Source organism: Zootermopsis nevadensis, unplaced genomic scaffold (assembly GCF_977971745.1).
Source record: "Zootermopsis nevadensis isolate Lab colony 2312 unplaced genomic scaffold, Znev_1.0 Znev_ptg000001l, whole genome shotgun sequence".
NCBI lineage: Eukaryota > Metazoa > Arthropoda > Insecta > Blattodea > Termopsidae > Zootermopsis > Zootermopsis nevadensis.
Window position 1 is genome coordinate 5,130,466 of NW_028259133.1, and position 24,639 is coordinate 5,155,104.

The window sequence follows — 24,639 nt, forward strand, 5'->3', positions numbered from 1 at the left end:
CGTATTATAAAATGTACACAAGGTAAACAATAACATTTTTAGAAACTAAATTTTAGAATCCGTCCCGAAGTGGAAGGAGACTATTATTGTTTTATCCTATATACAATGTTTATCTGATTATTTTAAAGTAATCTACTATCTGGTAAGGTCATATGGTGTCGAAGATAGAGTGATTTAGTAGCCTACATATACGATAAACTATAAAGTTTACTTCCTAATATGTATTCTTTTCCGCAAGAAGATACAATTTTACTGTTATTGAAATGTTTACAATGGGGTTGGAAGTGATAAGCTTACTTATGGCTCCAATTTTTACTCTTATCAATGAACTGTCTTCGTCATAGTATCTGCCTTGACCGCGGGGGGTCAACCACGAGTTTCATCCCAGTCGACAGAACTGAGTATTCTGTGTGAGCAGATACTTTATCGTCCTTCTCAATTCTCTGTGGAAAGAAATATCAATTCGTAACGTAACCTTCATCAACGTCAGAGGTTAGTAACTTTTAACGCTATTAATGGGTACATTTAGAACGACTGGTAATTGATTTGTATTGGCGTTAACAAAATTGCTTAATCAAAGTTTTGTGAGCATCACTACGCTATTATATAAAGATACACATAAACCCACTGCTGTTTAAAAATAGTACATTTCTAATCAAGTTATAAAAAAATACGTATTCAGCGTCATGTTTTATGGCGATCAAATAAAGTAGGTTTAGATGTGTGAAAAGTTTGGGACACTAGAAATGCACGCAAAATCTGAAAGCGAAATCTAAAAGCGCAAGACTATTTGAGAGATTTAAGTGAAGATGAGAAGTTAAATAAATAGGTTTCAGCCAGAATTTAGGTTAGATTCGGAGGTAGGGTGAAGTTGTGGACTTTTGTGGAAATAGTAATGCAAGGGTTATATAAAATGATGAAATTTACTGACCAGGTGAGCGATTATCAGCGTCTTCATATTGTTAATGTTTTTAGTTGAGACACGTAAGTGTCCAGTATGTTTTGGTAATAACATTTCAGCATTTACTTTTTAGATTGCGCATGGCTATGATTTATGACTGCGCTGATAATGTTAGTATGCCTGCTAAAAAACCATACGATTCGTGTTTTTAAGAAGACAGTACAGTGTATCTACTGCCCTGTCCTCTTAGGGCAAGTGCCAAGCAACTTCAGTAATCTTCGCGTACTTTCTGTATGAGTATATTTTTATTTATGTATCAGCATGTTTTATTACAATCGCAGACAACAACTACTTATTCTAGAGTGTCATTAGTGTTATAAAAAAATTGTATTTAATAACATATTATAGTTTTGACTAGTTTATAATTTTCGTTATTTTCTGTCCATCTCGACAAGCATATAGCTAACATCTTACGAGTCATGATTCTTATAAGCTGGGTATAAACTGGGTGTCGTATTGAACAAAGCAAACAAGAGAAGAGGAAAGTGATTTTTAGGTTATCTCTGTTGGCAGAATATGGAAGCCGCGATAGATCGACATCTTGAATCGATCGTCGAATCTTCGCTACAGTTACAGCACACACAGCCCGAGAACATTAATTGCAATGTGGAGGTAAGTTACGTGTACAGTAAAATCATAAACGTAAGATTTGAGATTTTCACGGTGATGTAATGTCAATGATCTGGGTTGATGCGCCGTGTAGTATTGTGGTTCTGTATCGAGATATCAGGGCTGGCACACAGCCAAATAAATACATGACTCAACAACCTAATAATACATCCGAAGTCAGGAAAGTTAGAAACTTTGAACGGTAGGGAAACGTTGGAGATTACGTATATAACAAACGTAAACAATTAGGAGACACACAGATGCGTCTTAACAAACTGTATACACACCGTATTAAAAGCAAATACACTCATAATTCGATATTTTACACAATCGATCATGCCCGCTCATTTTCCTCTCGATTCATCGATTTAAATACATAACAAATAAATAAGTAATATGTAAGAATATGTAGAGACATAATACTCACATAACTAAAGTGTTTGGATACAGTTAAGTTCGCGTCTTAACACGACGCAAACTCATATGATCAAGATCGTGTTACGTTTGTTAAAATATTGCCACTTTGCAAAACGTTATCATTGTTTCCAGTCCACGAAATCTGTTCTGCCACTAACTGATTCCACAGAAAATTATTTGCCGGGTGGAAGTTCATTTAAAGATTACTGTTCAAGTATTATATTTCTATGGGCATTGTCCATAGTGTTATTTAAAATTACACTAATATAACATTTAGAATTTCTAAAATTGAAAATAAATTTTATCTAATGGTCCCCACGAAGTAGGCACATTTTTACCGGAAGGGGAAGAGTTATTCAGTTTCCGAAACGATAAATTTTACGATCGCTTTTTTGATTTTTTTATTATCTGTGCGATATTAAGCAGCAGACTACACTCGTGAAAGAAACTTTAGAATGGTAATTCAGACTCTGGTCAATTCTAAATTCTAACTTTTTCCAGGACAACGTTTGGCCGAAAATATTCATACATGAATATAAATCATCATTTGTTTTTTTTTCTGGTCTGAATATGACGTCATATGTTTCCAGGTTTACGTTCTAATGTGGCAGTTTGCTGTGCTCCTGGCGACAGTCTCCGCAGTAGCTCTGTCGGGGATTAACCCCGACATTAAGAAGCAACAAATTCAAGACGAAGAATTGCAGGCACAGAAATACTTAGATTATGTGGAAAACGAATTCAATAGACGAGCCAACAGAGCGTCACTGGTTAGGTGGGCGTATGCATCTAATATAACAGATGCGAATCTTAAGAACCAGGTAATTACTCCCATGTAGCAAAGTTATACTTCGAAAACTAACAGTTGCTTAGCTAGTCAAGAGAGTTCCGTCTGTTGTAAAACCTGAAGGTTCATTATCATATTCACAAGAGCCCTCCAGATGAATTCACTCCACGCATTCATGTCTTAATTTAAGAACCATTTTAATATTATCCTCCTACTACGCCTAGGTCTCGTAAGTGGACTTTTAAATTCGGTTTTCCGATTAAAATTTTGCATCTATTCCATGCCTATCTTACCCTCCGTGATATGATCACCCTATTAATATCTGATGTAGAATATAAGTTTTTGTCCAGAATTCTGTTGCTTTATTCCTTAGGGCCGAATGTTCTCTTTAGCGCCCTGTTCTAAAAAGCCCTCAGTGTATATATGAGGCTGATATGTCATCGTTGGTCTTCTGGGTTGTGGGTAACTATTTTCGATTGCACATGACATCACAACCCAGAGGACCCAGACCCAGGTTCAAGACCACACAAAAAAAATAGATAAAATTATGAGTTTGTGTGCTCTGATATTTACGTGTTTGGTTAGCAGACGGGAAGACAATAGTTTTTGAATTGAATCGTAGCAGGCACTCTCCGAATTTTATTTTACGATTAATCTAAGATTGTAGGTGAGCCAATGGAATCTGTTTGTTGCTTACAGATTTTCAGATAACAGTTAAATGTACGCATAAATCAGGAATCAGGACTCACATGCATTGAAGTCTTTGAGCACATGATTTAAGGCAATTTTTTGACGTACATACGTCTATGAGGAAGGGTCATTCGGCAAAAAAGGGGAACGAAAAAGTGTAACCTGGTTACCTAGGAAACGTTGTGTTTACTCGGGATTGTTGTGTTATATTACTGCCGTCAATAATCCGCTATCGCAACAAGATGGATGACATTGAAGATAACATTATGTTACATTACATTTCATTTGTTCGCCACGGTGGTCTAGCGGTCAGAACACTAGCCTTGTAAGCCTGGGGTCCCGGGTTCAATTCCCGGTGGTGCTCAAATTTATAACTTGTGTTGGGCAAGACCGTGGTCTAGGCATCACTGAGTTTTCCTCCGGGGGCTTCCCCGGTTTCTCCGTGGCATCCAACAATTACTCCATTCACACACAGAAGAAGGCAATGGCAAACCACTTCTGGATCATCTGCCAAGAACGTATATGAACAGGTCCCAGTCCGAGAAAAGGATGGAAGGATCCTGTTCATATGGACCTGTCGTCAGACAGAACACTACAAATAAAATAACATTTAATTAATTTACATTACATTACTTTACATTGCAATACATCAATTTACATTACACTACATTATTTCCATTTATGGAAATTAGGAGGTTAAGACATCAATTGGGTGCATTTGGGATACTGGGACAAGTAATCAATGTTCCAGTAGATGTTAATAACATGGTAAGGCTACTACCTAGAGAATTGGACGATGATTATAGTTTCAACGTCCATATAAAGAGAAACTTTATTCACAAATCTACGCATCTGGTAGGAATAAAGAATAAAGGAATAAAGCCAATATATAAACTTCCTTACAGTATAGACGTATTTACGTCAAAATCTCCGGAACCCTGGTTCCACTGACAACTTTTTATTTTCCTAACTATATGCAGAATTCTGTAAGGAAATTTAAATTGTAAGCGAACGGGATTCTACGACCACCAATTCGAAAGTTAAATATAGAGCAATGGTGAATTATGATTAGCAGGGGAAATCTAAAAAGTATGAAAAATATCTGCTCCAGTATCACTTCGTCCACCACGAATATGATTTGTAATAATTCGGTATTCTGTTCTCCGCGGCGAGAAGCCAGACTCTGAAGTAGTTCAAATGAAAACGAAGATGGCTGTCTTCCTGGGTTATAGCGCCGTGTAGTCTGGTGGAATTCTACCACACTACACGGCGCTACAAGCCAGAAGACAGCAATATTCGTACTCACGCCGACATAACCTCAAATCCTTCAGAATTAAAACAATTTAGAAATTTAAAGAATGTATGTGAAGTAGAATTATAGTTGGGGGATCAGTTTTTTCGAGTGTATTAGGTAGGATTGAAAGCTAGTAATGGTAACGTTTCATTGTTTAATTTGCAGTTAGCTGTTATGGAAGAAGATGCCAAGTTCGTGAAAAAGAAATGGAAGGATACAATCAAATATCCTTGGACTACATTCAAGGACTACGATATTCGACGAAAGTTTAAGAAGCACTCAGTACTTGGCTACGCTGCTCTAGAAGGACCTAAACTTGGAAAGGTACCGACAAATATCGAAATTATCTTGACCAGAATAAGAATTACTTGTTCCTACTTGAGTTGTTTATCAGCCAAATCTTGCATCTGTCCTCTTGAAGATTTCTGTCTTGTGAGTTGTTGGCGCTGTGTAGTCTGGTCGATGTTAACCAACGTTCCAGAGGTCACACTGCCTCCGTCATCAGGGCGATGAGTATGAAGATTTCTGTCTTCTGGGTTCTTGCGCTGTGTAGTCTGGTTGATGTTAACCAACGTTCCAGAGGTCACACTGCCTCCGTCATCAGGGCGATGAGTATGAAGATTTCTGTCTTCTGGGTTCTTGCGCTGTGTAGTCTGGTTGATGTTAACCAACGTTCCAGAGGTCACACTGCCTCCGTCATCAGGGCGATGAGTATGAAGATTTCTGTCTTCTGGGTTCTTGCGCTGTGTAGTCTGGTTGATGTTAACCAACGTTTCAGAGGTCACACTGCCTCCGTCATCAGGGCGATGAGTATGAAGATTTCTGTCTTCTGGGTTCTTGCGCTGTGTAGTCTGGTTGATGTTAACCAACGTTCCAGAGGTCACACTGCCTCCGTCATCAGGGCGATGAGTATGAAGATTTCTGTCTTCTGGGTTGTTGCGCGGTGTAGTCTGGTCGATGTTAACCAACGTTTCAGAAGTCACACTGCCTCCGTCATCAGGGCGATGAGTATGAAGATTTCTGTCTTCTGGGTTCTTGCGCTGTGTAGTCTGGTTGATGTTAACCAACGTTTCTGAGGTTATACTGCCTCCGTCATCAGGGCTATGAGTATAAAGATTTCTGTCTTCTGGGTTGTTGCGCTCTGTACTCTGGTCGATGTTAACCAACGTTTCAGAGGTCATACTGCCTCCGTCATCAGAGTATGAAGATTTCTGTCTTCTGGGTTGTTGCGCTGTGTAGTCTGGTCGATGTTAACCAACGTTTCAGAGGTCATACTGCCTCCGTCATCAGGGCGATGAGTATGAAGATTTCTGTCTTCTGGGTTGTTGCGCTGTGTAGTCTGGTCGATGTTTACCAACGTTTCTGAGGTCACACTGCCTCCGTCATCAGAGTATGAAGATTTCTGTCTTCTGGGTTGTTGCGCTGTGTAGTCTGGTCAATGTTAACCAACATTTCTGAGGTCATACTGCCTCCGTCATCAGAGTATGAAGATTTCTGTCTTCTGGGTTGTTGCGCTGTGTAGTCTGGTCAATGTTAACCAACGTTTCAGAGGTCATACTGCCTCCGTCATCAGAGTATGAAGATTTCTGTCTTCTGGGTTGTTGCGCTGTGTAGTCTGGTCGATGTTTACCAACGTTTCTGAGGTCGTACTGCCTCCGTCATCAGGGCGATTCATCGCGAATTTCGATCAGACTATTGGGGCATCACCCCTCAGAGAATACCTCTGATTGGCCAGCGTCTTTCAATTTAAACTCTGGTTAGCTGGGAACAAATGACGGTACTAAAATTCTCTCTTCGCCTATTTCTCTAACGCTTATCCGAGCTGTCATAAGGAGTTCAAATAAATGGCAGGTCACGACGCATGCGTGGTTTTGCTTGACTTTCTTGAGTATTGCCCAAGTTCGAAATAATAACCTTCCGAATACCAAGTTATCAACTACGCGTTCAGTGAGATGAAACTTGAAGTTGTGGCAATCTGAAGTGTAATGTAGACCAGTGGTATTCAACCTTTTTTGTTCGCGTACCCCCAGATATAATTTATCTTTGACTTTGTACTCCCAAAGTTGTTGGTGAATAATTCAAGTTATACATAGTATATAATCTACATCTAAAATAAATAACATTACTGATTATTCAGTGTTTATCATAAAAATAATATATATTTGTTTAAATTTCACGTACTCCCTAAGATGTCTTCGCGTACCCACTGATGTAGACAGTTTTGAAGCCAGAAACTGCAAAATTATTGCCTCCGCAGGTGTTCGAAACCTACATCTGTCTCTTCACTCAAGTTATTTCTCTAGTCAAGTAGATAAAAGGATATTTAAACTGGAAAATAATATACTATTTTTGTTATATTCACTATTGCATGTAGTCAAACCCGGACTCGAACCCAGTGCTCTGGACTGCTTGACTTCCATATGATGACCGCATATTAACCTATTTTCTATCCGCCCTTAGGAGTTGTTGATTCTTACATGAAAAATGTATGATTTTGTATGCGGTTTTAACATGTTACTGTGATTAGAATTTCTTAAAATCACAATTGTAATTTCATGGCATAGTTTACGGTAGAGTTTAACACGTCCTGTTCACTAGTGAAGTAAAGAAAAATCTGTTTTGATATTGAATCATTATGCCATTGTTTGGCCAATACAGAAACATACAGTGGATGACTCCTGAACAGTGTTCCTCAACACTTTTCTGATACCACTTACATCTCAGTAGTGTGGTTGATTGAAAGTAATTGATTAAAGGCAAATGGAATAAAAACAAACAGGTCTGTAATTCTAAAACGTTATTCCCGATTCTAAAGTTGTAAATATTTTAGTCTTATTACTGGAATTTTATTTCTTATGTTGCAGTATATGCAACTGGTGTCTGACATGTCCTCCATCTACAGCAAGGCGAAGATCTGTGACTACAAGAACCCCAAGAAATGTGATCTCAGTCTGGAACCAGGTCACATAACCTCAATGTGCTTTATTATTCCATACTATTCTTCCTGGTAAAGATTTTTGTTGCAACACAGATTTTGAATGTGGGAGGATACTCTGAGGCATAAACGTAATTATGAATTAAATCCGACCATGAAATTGTGGGAAGAATTTGTGCAGCTTACTTTTCTTACTAAAAGTTAATTGTTTGTTGGAATTAACCGGAAAATATTCCACCTTCACTACATTTGTACATATTTAATAATGTGCAAACGATAGTCATGCAGTTTACATTCAGAATGTCACACGTAGATACAGTGATTCATTATTTATCGCTTTAAACGAAAAGCTAAATATAGATTTCGCACTTCTGCCATGTTGTTGTTCTACAAGCTCAAGAGCTTAGACGCGACCTTCAGCCCCCTTCCCCTCCCAGCGGAGTGTCGTCTTTAATGGCATTCAGACGAGCGTAACGTATCTAGCACGTACAACGTTCAAGCGACTTCAACCAGAAATGCGAACGTAATCGAATATTCGAGAGTCTGTTGGAAATAACTAGGGACATCTGTTAGCCAATGGTGTAACTACGTCACAACACAGTGTTAAGGCATTCGACAAAAGGAGATTTGATTGAATAGGTCCTCAGGGAAGGATTTGAACCAGCTACCTATGGATATCAAAATGTTCCTTGAATGGGAGTATGTCCCGATACAGTGGACTTTCACTTTATTAATTAACTTTACATTCGTATATAAATTGCAGTGACTTTTCTCGACGAAGAAACAAAGCGGAAGGAAGCCAAGGTTTCAGTTTTGCCAACATTAAAACCGAACAGTTAATGTTAATTATTAAATTAATTGTTCTCAAATGTCTTAAAGAAAATACATCTAATCGAAATTCGAGTCCTCTTGAAAGCGTCATACTGAAAGACCATTTATGCGAGCAACGAAACTGATGTAAATAATATTACAATTTCAGTTTCAACCACAAATAAAACCCAACAAGTCTCCATTACATAGATCAACATTTCTGTAATCTTTGAACTATGATCTCAGTTATCCAAAAAGTTCTTAGGCAGACCTCATCGGACATGGCTTCGTGTCTGGAGCTGTTGTGACTATAGGATGATTGATGTTGAACAGATCTGGTGGAGATCCTGAGGACGAGCAGGGACCCCGAAGAGTTGAAACACGTATGGGTGGAATGGCGGAAGGCGTCGGGCGAGAAGTGCCGGGGGATGTTCGAGCACTACGTAGCTCTCAGCAACGAAGCGGCGACCCTCAACAGTGAGTACCGCCCTGACGGGTCTTCCGCCCTCATTGACACTAGCAGCCGTTTACTATGGCTCCGTGCGAATGTTTTCTTGTAAAACGGAAATCCCAAGCGAGAATTTAAGTGGAAGAGGGTTCAGTCAGAATCATTTACGGGGAAGTCTACTTTTTTTATTATTATTATTAGTGTTCTGTCTGACGACAGGTCCATATGAACAGGATCATTCCATCCTTTTCTCGGACTGGGACCTGTTCATATACGTTCTTGACAGATGATCCAGAAGTGGTTTGCCATTGCCTTCTTCTGTGTGTGAATGGAGTAATTGTTGGGATGCCACGGAGAAACCGGGGAAGCCCCCGGAGGAAAACTCCGTGTTGCCTAGACCACGGCCTTGCCCAACACAAGTTATAAATTCGGGCACCTACTTATAGAAGGGAAATCTGTTCTAGACTTCACTGACACCGCCGAGTACTGGCTTAAGGATTACGAATCTCCTGACTTCAGAGACCAAGTGTCGCGTCTTTGGGACCAGGTGCAGCCTCTGTACCTCCAGATACACGCGTATGTGAGGAGGAAACTGCGAGAAACTTACGGCGAGAAACTCGTCACTCGTCGTGGACCCATACCGGCACATCTTCTAGGTGAGATGTCAAGGGTTTGAGACTATCTCTTCATAGAGGCCGACCACAATAGAAAATATCGTATTATAATGCCGGAGCCGGTTTTATAAACGTCGTGGTTTAAAAATACTGGGTTGATGAATAACGCCAAAAGAATTAGTCATAAAGACGAAGAACTCACAAGCGTTGAGTGTTTTATTTAACTTTGCCGAGACAGGATTTCGTAATTCAGAAACATTATTTACAACGTTCCCCTGAGAGACAGGTAATTCAGTAGCCAATTCTGTAATTATAAATCTCTTGTTAGCCGTCCGGCTTCGTATTCAGAAAATTCTGGATTAGATTCAAGCTCCAAAGACTAGCAATTTATGAATTTCTTCGGTAAATCAAACTTTCTGTTCTGGGATGTTACACCGTTAAACTGGCAGATACTGACCGAACTTTCAGAGGAGCTTATGTTGTAACCAATAAATGTCTTTAAATATGAGGACCATCATAAACGTGATAGATCAGAAGACAACCATCTTCAGAATATATACATAACCGTGAATCTAAATGCTTTACAATGTTCTTTATCCCAAAGTCTTTGCCAATTTTTATAAATCTGATGTTTCTGTCTACAATATGAATAATACCTGTATAAAATATAAACAGTGCACGTAACTAGTCTTTGGTGGTTTTAGGTAATATATGGACTCAGTTATGGGGTAACATTCAGAGCATTTCTGCACCATATCCGGACAAATCTACCATCGACGTAACTTCAACCATGGTTAAACAGGTATGCTGCAATGTTAAAATATTATGTAATGCTATTATTTTCTGATGAATAGTTATATTATTTTAAAATAGAAACTTCACTTGAGAACAAGGATACGCTTTTCGTTAAATAATAATAATAATTAATAATAAATAATTGTTGCCAAACCTGCAACTGTTCTTTGCAATGCAAGATGATTTCAAATTATCAGTTAGCGTCTGTTGGCTGTACTTAAATCTTAATTTCTCATCAGTTATTTTACTGTAAACGTCTTTCATACTTTGCAATTAACCTTTTACTCCATTACTTAACTTCAGTGTGGGTTGTTTTGGCATTACTGCATGTAATTTGGTCTGTTGGTAATCGAAATTCATTTGTTCTCGGGCTCGTCTGTAAGCAAAAATTATTTCGAAACGGAACAGGGGCTTGCTGAAAATGTGACTGATTATGACATAAATCTAACTGCACGGTCAAACAATCGAAATTAGTACATTATTAGTTTAGTTTCAACTTTGGACAGTTACAATTACAACTGATCTATATACAGTTGTAAACATGAAAAGTGCAACATTTCTTCTGAGTCGAAATGTACGGAAATGAAAACAAAATGAAATTTAGTGGGTTTTGTAATAAAATTTAAAATACGTGCCACGTGAGTTTCCAAATCTTTCCACGAGAATCGCTACCCTTACAGTTAAAATGGCCGTATCAAGTAGATATCCTTATGCCTGTTTTGCAAGAAGAGGGTACCGATGGGATGCTGTTCCAACAAGACGGTTCATCTCCACATTTTCACAAAGAAGTGACGGATATTTTAAACAGCAAGGTTCAGCGATATGGATCGGCGGATGTGTGAACCTATCACATGACCACCTCGTTCTCCTGACCTTATTGCCGTTGATTTTTCTTTTTAGGGTACAAATTGAATACTACTTATTTAATTTCAAATTTAAATTACAATAAGAAGCATCTCGTGGTTCGAGCCGTGGCTACAATTTTACCTGGTCTACAAACAGTCGAGTTATAAAGGCCAAAAGCCCAAAGGTTTTGAACCAACGAAACAATTGTTTCACAATAATAATTTAATTCATTTATTTATGTGTTTACCAACAGCGAGAAGCCAATAATAGGCAAACACTGATAATACATATTAATAATAAAAAAATATTAATGAAAAATATTACAAATACAAGAAACAAACAGATTAACTATATATACATGTACAATATTAAAAATAACAGCCAAATACAGACAAACACAAAATAAAACACAATGTTTAAAAAAGAGAAATAAATGAATAAATATAAATAAAAGCAAATAATCCACCTAGGTGAACACTAATTTAAATGTAAAACGCTGATGAAATAGGACGAACAAAATAACAGCAAAAATTGAACTAAAAAATAATCAAACTATAAGTTGATATAATTGCGTCATATTGTGAATTAAAACTTTTAACTTTACACCTGAAGATGGTTCAATGTAACCGAAACATGTAGCAAAAAGTTGTACCAAATATGTAAATGATATTTTAATATCATATGTATAATTTTATTTATATACAATTGTGATTAGACGGAAAAAAACACGAATAATTAAATAATCAAGCTAGAAAATAGTATTAGTCAGGAAATAAGTTAGAACTTAATATATTACCAATCTGACACACAAATTTCTGTAACATCGAGTGTTATGATATCTGTTGCTTTCCGTCGATCAGGGTTACACTCCTCTGAAGATGTTTAAACTCGCGGAGGAATTCTTCATATCTCTCAATCTTAGTGCGATGCCAGAAACATTCTGGGAGAGATCCATTTTGGAGAAACCAATGGACAGAGACTTAATCTGCCACGCCTCGGCCTGGGACTTTCATGATGGCAAAGACTTCAGGTAGGCCCACAGTACATTGAATCGCTACCAAACGTGTGGAAATATTTATCCAAATCCAATCGTTCTACTTGCTTTGACAATCAATAATCCTCATGAACTTTCTGGACGCATAAAATTCAACTTCTTGCTTAGCTGAGCGTGCTGCTAGATTCTGAAGAATGAATCTACTAATTTGTATGAGCACTAAGAATGCGAAAGTGTAACAAATACATGAGGAAACTATATATTCCGATACGCCGGCCTTGTAATCCTGGGGTCTCGGGTTCGATTCCCGGCGGTGCCCGAATTTATAACTTGTGTTGGGCAAGGCCGTGGTCTAGGCAACACGGAGTTTTCCTCCGGGGGCTTCTTCCCCGGGTTCTCCGTGGCATCCCAACAATTACTCCATTCACACACAGAAGAAGGCAATGGCAAACCACTTCTGGATCATCTGCCAAGAATGTATATGAACAGGTCCCAGTCCGAGAAAAGGATGGAAGGATCCTGTTCATATGGACCTGTCGTCAGACAGAACACTAAATAATAATAAGATGAGGTGGTCTAGCGGCTAGAACGCTGGCCTTGTAATCCTGGGGTCTCGGGTTCGATTCCCGGCGGTGCCCGAATTTATAACTTGTGTTGGGCAAGGCCGTGGTCTAGGCAACACGGAGTTTTCCTCCGTGGCATCCCAACAATTACTCCATTCACACACAGAAGAAGGCAATGGCAAACCACTTCTGGATCATCTGCCAAGAACGTATATGAACAGGTCTCAGTTCGAGAAAAGGATGGAAGGATCCTGTTCATATGGACCTGTCGTCAGACAGAACACTAAATAATAATAAAAAAAGTATAACACTTCCAAGTCTCAATGTGTTGTTTACGCGAAAGAAAGGCATGCAGGGCTGGTAGTGTATGTCCGAATGTTTTAACTGTGCAACCGATGGATGTTTATAAAATTTGGCATTGATTTACGCCTCCGAATGCTACCCCAAACTTGTACCTCTAAATTTCCTACACTCAGAAATTTCAACATGGCAGACCACGAAATTACGAGAAGGAGAGGAATTATTGACATGAAATGTAGGGTCCTGAGGTGATGATGTACGTTAACAGATATTCGAAAAACTGTCAGATTTTTTTTAAATGTAAAGCAACAACCAGCGGTTGCATAATATTCAGTTTGTATTTATATTTCGGTTGGATGACGATAATTAAGGCATCACTGAAGCTAAGCATGTGAATTTTGATGTGGGATAGATCATAAACATAGACGTACCTTATAAATGTCATCTTAAATATAGTTTATAAATCAACAGTTATAAACATAGAACCGATGCGATTCTTTGAAGTCATGTGAGAGAAATTTAAACTAATTTAATTTTTACATCGTCTGCTGCGTTAATGTGGTCGTAGTTCTCATATCATGACCGTTTGCAGTGTGCTAAGCGCTTATTAAAATCACCCCATCCGTCTGCCTTTAAACCGATTTTAATTAAATTTTGTACTGGGAAATTATAAAGCCATTTAAATTTTCATTTAGATCGGAAAATTTTAACCACCTCTTTACATGAAGGCATAATATTTTCTTGATATGATCATAAAACATAAGGTATTTATCACTAAAATAATGTAGAATATCCCAAAAAAATATGAAAAATAACAAAAGATAGTCTGCACTAAATTCATAATTCGTTGAAATCCAATTTGTTTTATTATATTACTTCAGTGCTCTATTTCAATGAAATTTCCATCACAAGCTTAGACCTATGTTACTTAAACAAGTCATGGAATTTATTTTTATCATCGTACATGGCATAAAATGTCTATTCATTCACCTAATCGAGTATATTTTTGACTCGTCTATAATTTGAATAAGTATAAATTAACAATTAGTTGCGTGGAAATTTAACATTTCTTTATTATAACAAAAGATTTCGTCATTGTTATAATTATTCAGTTATAAATGATGGATCTTCTCAAAGTGAACAAGTTTAGATTAAAAAGGCGCTGCTTTCAACACCTAGAAAAGAGGACGTCGAAAGAAATATATAAGAAAATGCTGTCAGATATAAACATTTAGACAACTAATTATAACTTCACTTACAGTTTTGGATCGCGGTTTTAAATCTTATTCGGAGCACTGAAGTAACCTGTTTTCTAATTCTTCTGTATTGCCTTCGTAGTTAAGGTACGCGAGGGTTCGATTCTTTGCCTTAGTCCTCAGAAACACTTCTGAACTGGAGGAGGCTAAAACGGATAACCCAGAATAGAATAATAATAATAATAATATTAAAATTAATATTGTACTCTGCAGGATCAAACAATGCACCAGGATTGTCACGGACGATCTTTTCACTGCCCACCACGAAATGGGGCACGTGCAGTATTTCATCCAGTACAAAGATCAACCAGTGGCTTACAAAGACGGAGCTAATCCAGGTAATGAAATAGGTATCAGGTAGTAATATAATGATTTTGCCCAATAATTGACTGGAATATCGTCAGTTACAGAGACAATACGAGTACATTTCATTTATATATAATTTCCTGTCAATCGTACTTGAATTTTGTTAAGATATCAGGATTAAACACAACATGGAAATTTTACGTGCGAGTGTAAAAGTTTGTCCGTCAGCCAATATTGATTAGAGGTGTTTAGATAGAGTCTTGGGCCCGATAAAGAGCACGTAAAAGGAAGCTTGAGAAGTCTTAATGAGGAGATTCATAAGTTGTAATGTTCGCCAAATGCTGTTAAGTTAATCAAACTAAACAGTATGAAATTTGCGGAAAATATGACACAGATGCAGAATTTTAGTCTGATCGCTGAAAGCAGGAAATTACGTCGGAAACTTTAGCGTTGGTTAGGGGAGGGTTTACATTAAAACTGATCAGAAATAAATGAGAACTGGATTCATATGGCTCAGGGTTTGGACCCCGGTAACGAGCCTTTTTGGTAATAAATGAGAACTGGATTCATATGGCTCAGGGTTTGGACCTCGGTAACGAGCCTTTTTGGTAAGAATAACAGGTGGACTTACATCGTTCCGTTAAGGCAGCTTAAGTGTATATAATTAGATAATTTCATTATATATTATTTCATGAGTAAACTTACAAAAAATAAATGCAAATGACGAAGATCTGCTTATGGAAAATCATGCAATCAGCTGTTGAATGGCAAATTTCTGTAGGGTTTCACGAAGCTGTTGGAGATGTGATAGCGCTGTCCGTTTTAACACCCAAACACCTGCGAGAGATCGGGTTGCTGGAAGGCGATGCATCAACTGGTGAAGATTACGAGGCTACCATTAATTATCTGTATCTGCAGGGACTGCAGAAAATAGTATTCATTCCTTTTGCGTATCTGATGGACTTGTGGAGATGGGACGTCTTCAAGGGACACATTACCAGCAAGAACTACAACTGTGAGTGGTGGAAACTCAGGTGTGTCCGTCAGAGTTACTTTTACACAGAAATTTTATTTTGTAACGGGATGCGATGTTCATTTATAAGCTGAGACTCTGTGTAGGATATCCTGCGAGCTGACAGAGACAGATTTTGATAATTAGTTTACTTGCAAGAATAATTATGATTTCAGGAACCTATTGAGTGCCAAAATTATGAAAATATAAATTATGTGTTCTATTCTTGTTGCGACAAACTTGAATTTTTAATGATAGTTTATTGGTTTATTATTAAGAAAGTTCTGTAGTGAGACTTTTCGAACACATTCTTTGTTTAATCTTTCAATAATACCTACGCATCTTAACAAGAGGTTAAAGTTTCTAAAGTTTCCCTGCATATGTGCACAAACATATGCCTTTTACACAAATTGATTCAAAGCTCTACTATATTTTGGATCTCAGACATGTTAAACCTATTTTTATATAGGTCTAGAAGTCCAGATTTATGAATGTAGGACAGGCGAATAGAAAATCACGTGGTTCTAGGGATTTCTGATAAAGATATGGTATGAACGTGTAAGAATGTTCCCCGGACGTTGTTAATTTTCTATAGTGAATTTGCGATAGAAATATTTTAAAGTCTGGTCGTTTCCATCCTACACGAGAAAGATCTATCATCCATAACCCTGCAAATAAAATCCCAACTCCACACAAAGAGCAACGTCCAAGGAAAATCCTTACATCATGGCAAGTACAGTGCCATAATAAATATACGAAGGCACAGTTAAATAAACATATCGGAGTTCAACAGATGCATTCACAAAGTTTAGGAGTTCGTGTTCATTGGAGAATATGAACGTCATACATCCCTTCTGTCCAACGACAAACACGCATTCACAAATCCTAAGAACTGATCTGTTTTTCAGGCACAAGTATCAAGGAATTGATCCTCCAGTGGACAGAACGGAAGAAGATTTTGATCCAGGTGCAAAGTTCCACATACTAGCCAACGTTCCATACATCAGGTGACTACTTAACATTCTTCTAACATTTGTTGACCGAAGCGCGCACGAATTTCGGCTGCTGAACCTTGTAAGTACTGTCCACAGATGACGAGAAAATCCCTGCAGGGGAAGTCGTTTCTGGTGCGGTGCGGGGGGAATGTTACTTATCAGGTGGACTAGAGGGCTGCTATTGGTGGGAAGTGTGATACGTCAGAGTTTAAGACTACTACACACAGACTGAAAACATCAAGCAGTTACGAGTAGCGTGTAGTGAGTGCACGTCTAATGTGTTCTGCGGCTGTTGCGATAATATTCTAGATTAAATCGCTATGCCACTGTGAGGTAATCTTAAAGCTGTACCCATTAGAACACGTGAAAGCCTGTCGTCTGTTGTTCGTTCAGTGGTTGTGGAACAAATGCTTTTAGGATGGGTCGTCACTCACCGCGAAATCTTGCGCATGCGCGTATATCGAATTCCTAGCAGGGATTTTCTCCTGATCTGTGGACTGTAGGTATCAGCTGGACTAGGGGGCTGCTATTGGTGGGAAGTGTGATACGTCAGAGTTTAAGACTACTACACACAGACTGAAAACATCAAGCAGTTACGAGTAGCGTGTAGTGAGTGCACGTCTAATGTGTTCTGCGGGTGTTGCGATAATATTCTAGATTAAATCGCTGTGCCACTGTGAGGTAATCTTAAAGCTGTACCCATTAGAACACGTGAAAGCCTGTCGTCTGTTGTTCGTTCAGTGGTTGTGGAACAAATGCTTTTAGGATGGGTCGTCACTCACCGCGAAATCTTGCGCATGCGCGTATATCGAATTCCTAGCAGGGATTTTCTCCTGATCTGTGGACTGTAGGTATCAGCTGGACTAGGGGGCTGCTATTGGTGGGAAGTGTGATACGTCAGAGTTTAAGACTACTACACACAGACTGAAAACATCAAGCAGTTACGAGTAGCGTGTAGTGAGTGCACGTCTAATGTGTTCTGCGGGTGTTGCGATAATATTCTAGATTAAATCGCTGTGCCACTGTGAGGTAATCTTAAAGCTGTACCCATTAGAACACATGAAAGCCTGTCGTCTGTTGTTCGTTCAGTGGTTGTGGAACGAATGCTTTTAGGCTGGGTCGTCACTCACTGCGAAATCGTGCGCATGCGCGTATATCGAATTCCTAGCAGGGATTTTCTCCTCGTCTGAGGACTGTATGTTTGTTAGATTGGGGGAGGGGGGGCACACTATTTCGGTATAAAGGCACCGAGTGGAGAAAAATAGGCGATCACATACAGAAGAATAAAATCTTCGATTCCGATAAGTGTAATTTTGGCTATTGCATCGGAGAAACCAATGTAATCGATAAATATCGATCTTTCAACGGGAGAAAATGATTTAACATGGATCTACAGCGTTCTGAAGTGGAACCGTAAGTTTCTACTGTGTTTTTAGGCGAAAAGAAATGTTTCAGAAACCGTTGGTTAAAATTTCATCAGATTTATTTTTTGGACAATTTTACTGAGTCGAAATATTTCACTTTTTCTTAGCGAACAATAACAGACACTTGATATGCTCAGATGTGACTGGTTAGGGGATCCCCAACCTGTCGCGCATCCCACGTGGAGTGGCACAGCCCAGCCTGATATTCAACCCGAGCAAAGGCCATTGGCACCAGAGAAATCTTGACGTCATTCGCAAAGGTCAAATGTCACATTCTTTTGAATGCTCTGGATGATTAAACCATGAGTAAATACCCCATGTCGTTTGTTATCATGTTTTGCTATGTTCATGAAGGAAGCTAGCTTATATTAATTGATTAAAATATAGAAAATTTGTCACTACAGTCGTTGAAATGTTCACTTTCAAGGAATTATACTCTTCTACACTAGCGTTTATGGTGAAACTTGAGCCTTAATTTATTATACGAAAATATTTTTGTAATTTTACAAACGAAGTATAACATTTTTCTATGCATTTTACACCCCGCCTGTACACATCAGCAACTAGCGGATAAACGTGTTTAACATTGAAGATATCCGTCTTCTGGGTTATTGCGCTGTGTAGTCTGGTCGATGTTAACCAACGTTTCAGAGGTCATACTGCCTCCGTCATCAGGGCGATGACGCCCTGGTGACGGAGGCAGTATGACCTCTGAAACGTTGGTTAACATCGACCAGACTACACAGCGCAACAACCCAGAAGACATAAATCTTCATACCCATCGCCCTGATGACGGAGGCAATATGACCTCCGAAACGTTGGTAAACATCGACCAGACTACACAGCGCAACAACCCAGAAGACAGAAATCTTCATACTCACCGCTGTGAGAACCTCAAGTCTTACGTGTTTAACATTATTTCGGACAAGATGTTTTGTTTTCTACGTAATTCTGGGACCTCACTACACTTTCGATAGATCCATTTTATTATTTTTCGAGATGCACGAGGAATACAACCAAAATAAAATTCTGTTTAATCATCTGGCTTTTGGTATTGTAGGAACAATATATTTTATTCTTAAATAGTAATTCACCTAAGTTGTTTATACGCTGATAAAACGGTTTTGGGGGCGAACTTCAAGGGATCTCCCGGGTAACTCAGGGACCACTGGTCCAGCGACGTTCTCTACATCACGATGATATAACCCACTCTGATCTGGGTTATGACTTCGGGTCGGATCCTTGAAAACACTCGTGGTTCCGATTCCTTGTCCTGGCACAAAAACAGTCACTGAGCGAACAAAAAACTGCACAATTAAAATGAAGTTCTTAATCTCTCAGTCATCGAAATATACACCACAGAACAAAGAATGCCCAATTCAGCTTTCGTTTATCCTCTGAATTAAATTCCCCTTTATCCTTCTGTGAAATTCTAAGGGATATTCTAATGAATCTCTTAATTTCCACGAAATCAATAAATTATCTAAACATGTGTATGGGTTTAAATGATTTATAAATATGATTTCAGATACTTTGTAAGCTTCGTCATCCAATTCCAGTTTCACAGAAGTCTGTGCAAAAAAGCTGGTCAGTTTGACCCCAATGATCCGAAGAAACCACTTCATGAATGTGACATCTATCGAAGTACTGAGGCCGGAAATCTTCTACGGTAATTAATCACAAAAGAAATATTCTTATGAAAACAAGGCCGTAAGGATGTTAGCTTGAGGTTCTCTGCAGAGACAACACAACGAGGAATTTCGATATTTAGCCTACAAAAGTCACTTGATGCTATCAGAATAGTGGAATCTACTAGGCAAGTGGCTAGGATAAGGAAAGTGAGAAACGCATACAGAATTTTGATGTGGAAATGCCACTTTGAAGACAGAGAAGATAAAAGTGCTCATAGGTTGAGGATAGGCAGTGGATTAAACTGAGTCAGATACGAAGCATTAAAAGGATCGGTATCGTACATTTGGGCCCTGAAATTACGGCGATAATTACATTAATTGCCCTAAGTTATGTAGCTCGCCAATATTAGGCCCTTGTAGAAGAGATGTGTCGTTCGAGAATGTTAATGACGAAAAGAATGAGTTGGCGTCTTCTGGTCAACGAGTTGATCTGGATTCTAGGTTTTTGTTCACCCTGAAAGGTAGAGTGTGTGTGGATTATACGTGAGCTCAGTCTTCGAAAATGGTCGATGTATTGTTCGAGAGTCGAACCGTGCATGTGATTCATAAGCTTTTACGTCTTCAATCAAGTTGCTCGGTGCTTTATTGAATCCGTATTTCAGACGTGATTCAGTATAAAAGTGGAAGTGAGAATAGTTTACGCTCATTTAAGGACTGGTAACCTAAATGAAACATTTTTTCCATTGTCATGGCCTATATGAAGCTCTGGGTGTATTCAGAAATATATATTTAAATAGCAATTAAGCCGATTACTCTAAATATTAAAATAACAAATATACGAGTTTATAATAAAAGTGTAGAACGCAAGGCATATGAATATCTGGGAATGTAAGAAATGTTTTTGAAAATATCACAGTTTTTTTAAAGTCAGTAATTTTCTTCTCTTGAGTGACCTTTAGAAATGTTAGTGTCTTATGTAAGTAGTAAAATTATTTCATGTATTTTATCACATACTCTTCAGACTCTATAAATTTCTCAATAGATAGGAAAAGATTTAAGACTTCAGGCAATTTTTACAAATTTCCCATTTCACTAACCGCGGAAGACATTTTAAAATCACCCAATGTTCCTCGCAGAGAAATGTTGCAGATGGGTTCATCAAAACCTTGGCCGGATGCAATGGAAGTTTTGTCGGGGCAAAGAGAGATGGACGCCAGTGGAATGCTGGAATATTTCAAACCCCTCACAGAATGGCTGGAAAAGAATAACAAGCAGTTTGGAGAACATATTGGCTGGGAGCCAAGTCATAAACGTATGTATCATTTTGCTGGTTTATAAGAGTAGAGAAATGGACGTTCATTTGTGGACGCAGTCTCAGGTAGTGCTTCTATGAACCATGTAAAGCCGTGGCTTATTTCAGTCTTTCACGCGACGAACGTTCTGCATGTCACGGCCTGACTGCTAGCTCAGCTGACGCTCAGGACAGTGACCCGACTGCAACCAGTACCTTCCATCATTCTCTCCCACTCTCTCTCTCTCTCCCTACTCTCTAATTCTCAAGTGCTTACCTCCTTCAATTTTCCTTCATCATTATTATATCTTTCGTTTCAATTGTATTCCTTTTTGTGGTTTTCGCTGTTTCTCCCCTGTCCACATTTTAATACCATCTATTTGTATTTCTACATTTTTCTGTCTTCATTCTACATATTGTATTTCCTGTTTATCTCAACTTACATCTCTTGTTCTCCCTTCCCCTTCCCCCCCCCCCGGGTGTGCCAACCCTCTCCGCAACTGTTTTTGTTGTTCAGCTAATCCTCACTCCGGTCCCCTCTCTCCCTCCCACAATCCCACAAAAAACCAGTGCGCGGCTGAATAATCGCATTGATGAAGGAGGCAGTTATGTCCTCTGAAACGTCGGCTAGCATCTACCAGACTACACAGTAAAACATTCCAGAAGACAGCCATCTTCTTCTTTATTATTTTGCATAAGTTTATTTTACTGCTGTTGTTATTGAAATTCTCCCAGCAGTTCCGTGTTGTCCGCGTCATTTTACTTCTGTTTTTCTTCCTTTCTTTATATCATCTTCTTCCTCCCCCCACCACAACCGAAAAATTACATTCTAGACTCTCAAGTGTCTTCAGCCTCAAAGTTTGTTTAATAAGCGGCACAAGAATGAATATGACTCGAAAAAAAATCGATTCTAATCGCATCGAAGCAACTAGCAACAGGAAACAAAAAAGAGGCGATTACGCGATACACTGTGAAGCGTTCGCACCGAGAAGTTCGAGACATCGTTTTTAAAACTATCGATCAGTGACAGGTGACACGTATCGAAAGCAACTTTTCTGTACGTCTCCTTTTCAGCAATTTGATTGCGTTGATGTGAAAGCAATGCGATGATTAGACTTATCGCTTTTGCCTGTTGCTTATGAGTTGCCAGATGCTTGCCAAGATTTGCAGGAGTTAATACCGACAGATATCCACGAATAGAGCCTAGAATCGATTTTGCACTAAAGAGCGTATGAAGTTTATCTTGGTTTTGTTCTAGTTTCTACTTTGCATGTATTTACATAGGCAAAAGTCTGCTTTAGTAATAAGGACAGATAACAGTGGTGGCCGCGGTCACTGGATTCCTCCGCGGTCGAGGCTAAACTGATCAAACATTTCTCGAGATCCCATCACTGTTAAACTACAAATATTCTTATATTCATATAAAATCTGTCTTCCAATTTAAGAATCGTTATTCTCTACATTTATTAACACTTTTTCCTCTCTTTGTGTCAGGACGAAAGCAATTCGTGAACCATGTGAGCGTCATTAATTATCGTGGATTTCTTTATCATAGCAGTTTCTTAATTAGAAACGCTGAATCCATGGAAGGATTTAAAATAACATGAATCGCGTGATGTCCATTTGGAATAAATAGCTTTATATAGTACTAATGAGATACAATAAATCGTAGGAAAATGTCTTTGTTTCGTTACCATCGATGTAAATATTGATAAATTATTGTGATTTTTAAATTCATATAAACGATAAAAAATATGTCAATTGAATAAAAATTTACTTGGATATTATCCATCGTCTAGTAATAAAACGTAAAAAACGTAAAACGACGTTTCGGAGATGGGACTCTATCTCCGTCTTCAGGTTCCTACTCAGTTGGGCCCACTAGATAGAGCTAATCCCTATCTCCGGACCAGGATAGGAATTAGCTCTATCTAGTGGGCCCAACTGAGTAGGAACCTGAAGACGGAGATAGAGTCCCATCTCCGAAACGTCGTTTTACGTTTTATATTTACTAGACGATGGATAATATCCAAGAAAATTTTTATTCAATTGACTCTTCACCATCGTCAAGAAGTTTTAGATTTGATAAAAAAAATATGTGTTATGACATTAATATAAGAATTTATTTGGTGTGATTTTCGTGTTTCGTTATAAAAAAATATATTCTTGTGCTGAACGGAGTGAAATTTGCAGTTTGTACCAAAACAAGATCGGAACTGTCCACCCTCAGGGTCAAGGATTAGTTGGAAGAAGATACATCCGGCGGGGTTGATCACAAACAGCAGGACTAAGCTCGAACATCGATTATTGTCTTTTACTGGGTCTGTGAAATTTAAAAATATAAGAATAAACAATGTGTAAATGTATGGCCTAAATAGTAAAAGGAAGGAAAGATTAGATTTGTTTAATTTTCCTCAATATAAATTGAACTTTATCCCTGTGTTGCTCACAGCCATTTGAAATACAGGAAACTCTCGGTTTACGAACGAGTTCACTTCCAAGACGTTGTTCGTTATACGTTTTTGTTCGTTATGTGTATCTTACATTCCTGAGCTTTTACGATATTATTATATATTATGTTATATATTATAATCGGGGGAATCACCCAATTTCTTTCCCACGAGAAAACATTCTGCGCGGCGTGGCATGTAAACCAACTTTTTTTACTGGCTAGATTAGTTTTATTAACCAAGAACAGGTTCAGTATAAGTATCATATAATAATTTTCTGTTAAGTATTGTAATGAATACATTTTTTAAAAGTTTATTTATTTAAATCTTACAATCATAAGATGGTAAAGTTGCGTCATATTGTGATATAATAAGTATATATTAAATCTTGTCCGTCTAATCACAATAAATTCTTATTAAATATTAAAATATTACAATAATTAACATTTAAAATATTAAATGATGTTTTTTATCGAAATATTAGATTTACATTAGACCATCATTTTTCATGTTTCACGACATGTTCACTATACGTTTGGCATTTCGTTTTATAAGTAACTCTATCTATTGGCGACTTTAAAAAATTTTGAATGAATTTTGACATTCGTTATAGCGAATGTTCGTAAACCGAGAGTTGCCTGTAAAGCACAGATAAATAACAAAAGTGATCAAATCATTAGAACGGATATTCTAAACGAAAACATTATATAAGAAATATAGGTAAAGAAAGATTAAAAAACAACTTTTTAACTAAGAAGTAACTGCATGTGCCGATGAAACAATAAAAAACCGCGAAAGAATGTGACTGCTATTATTCTACCACATTTTGTGGGATAATGGTGACTGAATAAAAACATGTTTGAATTCAGAATGTGACAAGTAACAGGCACAGATGAAAGAATAACAAAGCACGTCATCGTGTTTCAATTACTCCGCTAACACTCGCTTGTGTTAATGCAGCTTTAAAAGAACACCTGAGTGAAAGTATTCGTAAACTTTCACCAGAAGAATATAAAATTGGCGAAATTCACAGCATGCTTCGTTCACGGCAACACGATTACTTCAATTAATATATTAAAATATTTATAAAACTCTGTAAGGGACACACCTACAACACGAAACGTTTTATGAAAGTCTCTTTAGCGACTGGTGAAAGTAATCTATCTAAGCCACGTATCAATATTATCGCTTATTTACTACGAGCAACTTACTGG

General features: G+C 38.0%; 2 protein-coding genes across 6 annotated transcripts in view; one reads left to right on the plus strand and one right to left on the minus strand.

Moving 5' to 3' along the window:
• The window catches only part of NimA (Nimrod A), a 126,181-nt gene that overhangs the window by 30,893 nt on the left and 70,649 nt on the right, over nucleotides 1-24,639 (minus strand). The gene's annotated exons all lie outside the window — the stretch shown is intronic.
• On the plus strand, nucleotides 359-23,372 carry LOC110840923 (angiotensin-converting enzyme-like). 4 transcript variants are annotated; one of them, XM_087355107.1, is made up of 15 exons: nucleotides 359-492; nucleotides 1,475-1,573; nucleotides 2,578-2,805; nucleotides 4,921-5,079; nucleotides 7,620-7,716; nucleotides 8,834-8,977; nucleotides 9,413-9,604; nucleotides 10,267-10,364; nucleotides 12,064-12,233; nucleotides 14,530-14,654; nucleotides 15,404-15,656; nucleotides 16,543-16,641; nucleotides 19,582-19,722; nucleotides 20,821-20,996; nucleotides 23,169-23,372. In XM_087355107.1, exons 2-15 carry the CDS (start codon nucleotides 1,478-1,480, stop codon nucleotides 23,216-23,218), a joined length of 2,028 nt encoding a protein of 675 aa, XP_087211233.1. In that variant the 5' UTR covers nucleotides 359-492; nucleotides 1,475-1,477; the 3' UTR covers nucleotides 23,219-23,372. The 4 variants fall into 4 exon arrangements, with proteins under 4 accessions (XP_087211233.1, XP_087211346.1, XP_087211311.1 ...); XM_087355185.1 differs by having other exon boundaries at nucleotides 374-492; nucleotides 1,458-1,573; XM_087355161.1 differs by lacking the exon at nucleotides 359-492 and adding an exon at nucleotides 1,117-1,192.

What these genes read in the sequence shown, in the direction of transcription:
- LOC110840923 (XM_087355107.1), top strand. Translation starts at nt 1,478, where the DNA reads ATGGAAGCCGCGATAGATCGACATCTTGAATCGATCGTCGAATCTTCG. An exon ending in ACATTAATTGCAATGTGGAG is followed by an intron (nt 1,574 to 2,577) that starts GTAAGTTACGTG and finishes ATATGTTTCCAG; the next exon opens with GTTTACGTTCTAATGTGGCA. An exon ending in TGATCTCAGTCTGGAACCAG is followed by an intron (nt 7,717 to 8,833) that starts GTCACATAACCT and finishes GATGTTGAACAG; the next exon opens with ATCTGGTGGAGATCCTGAGG.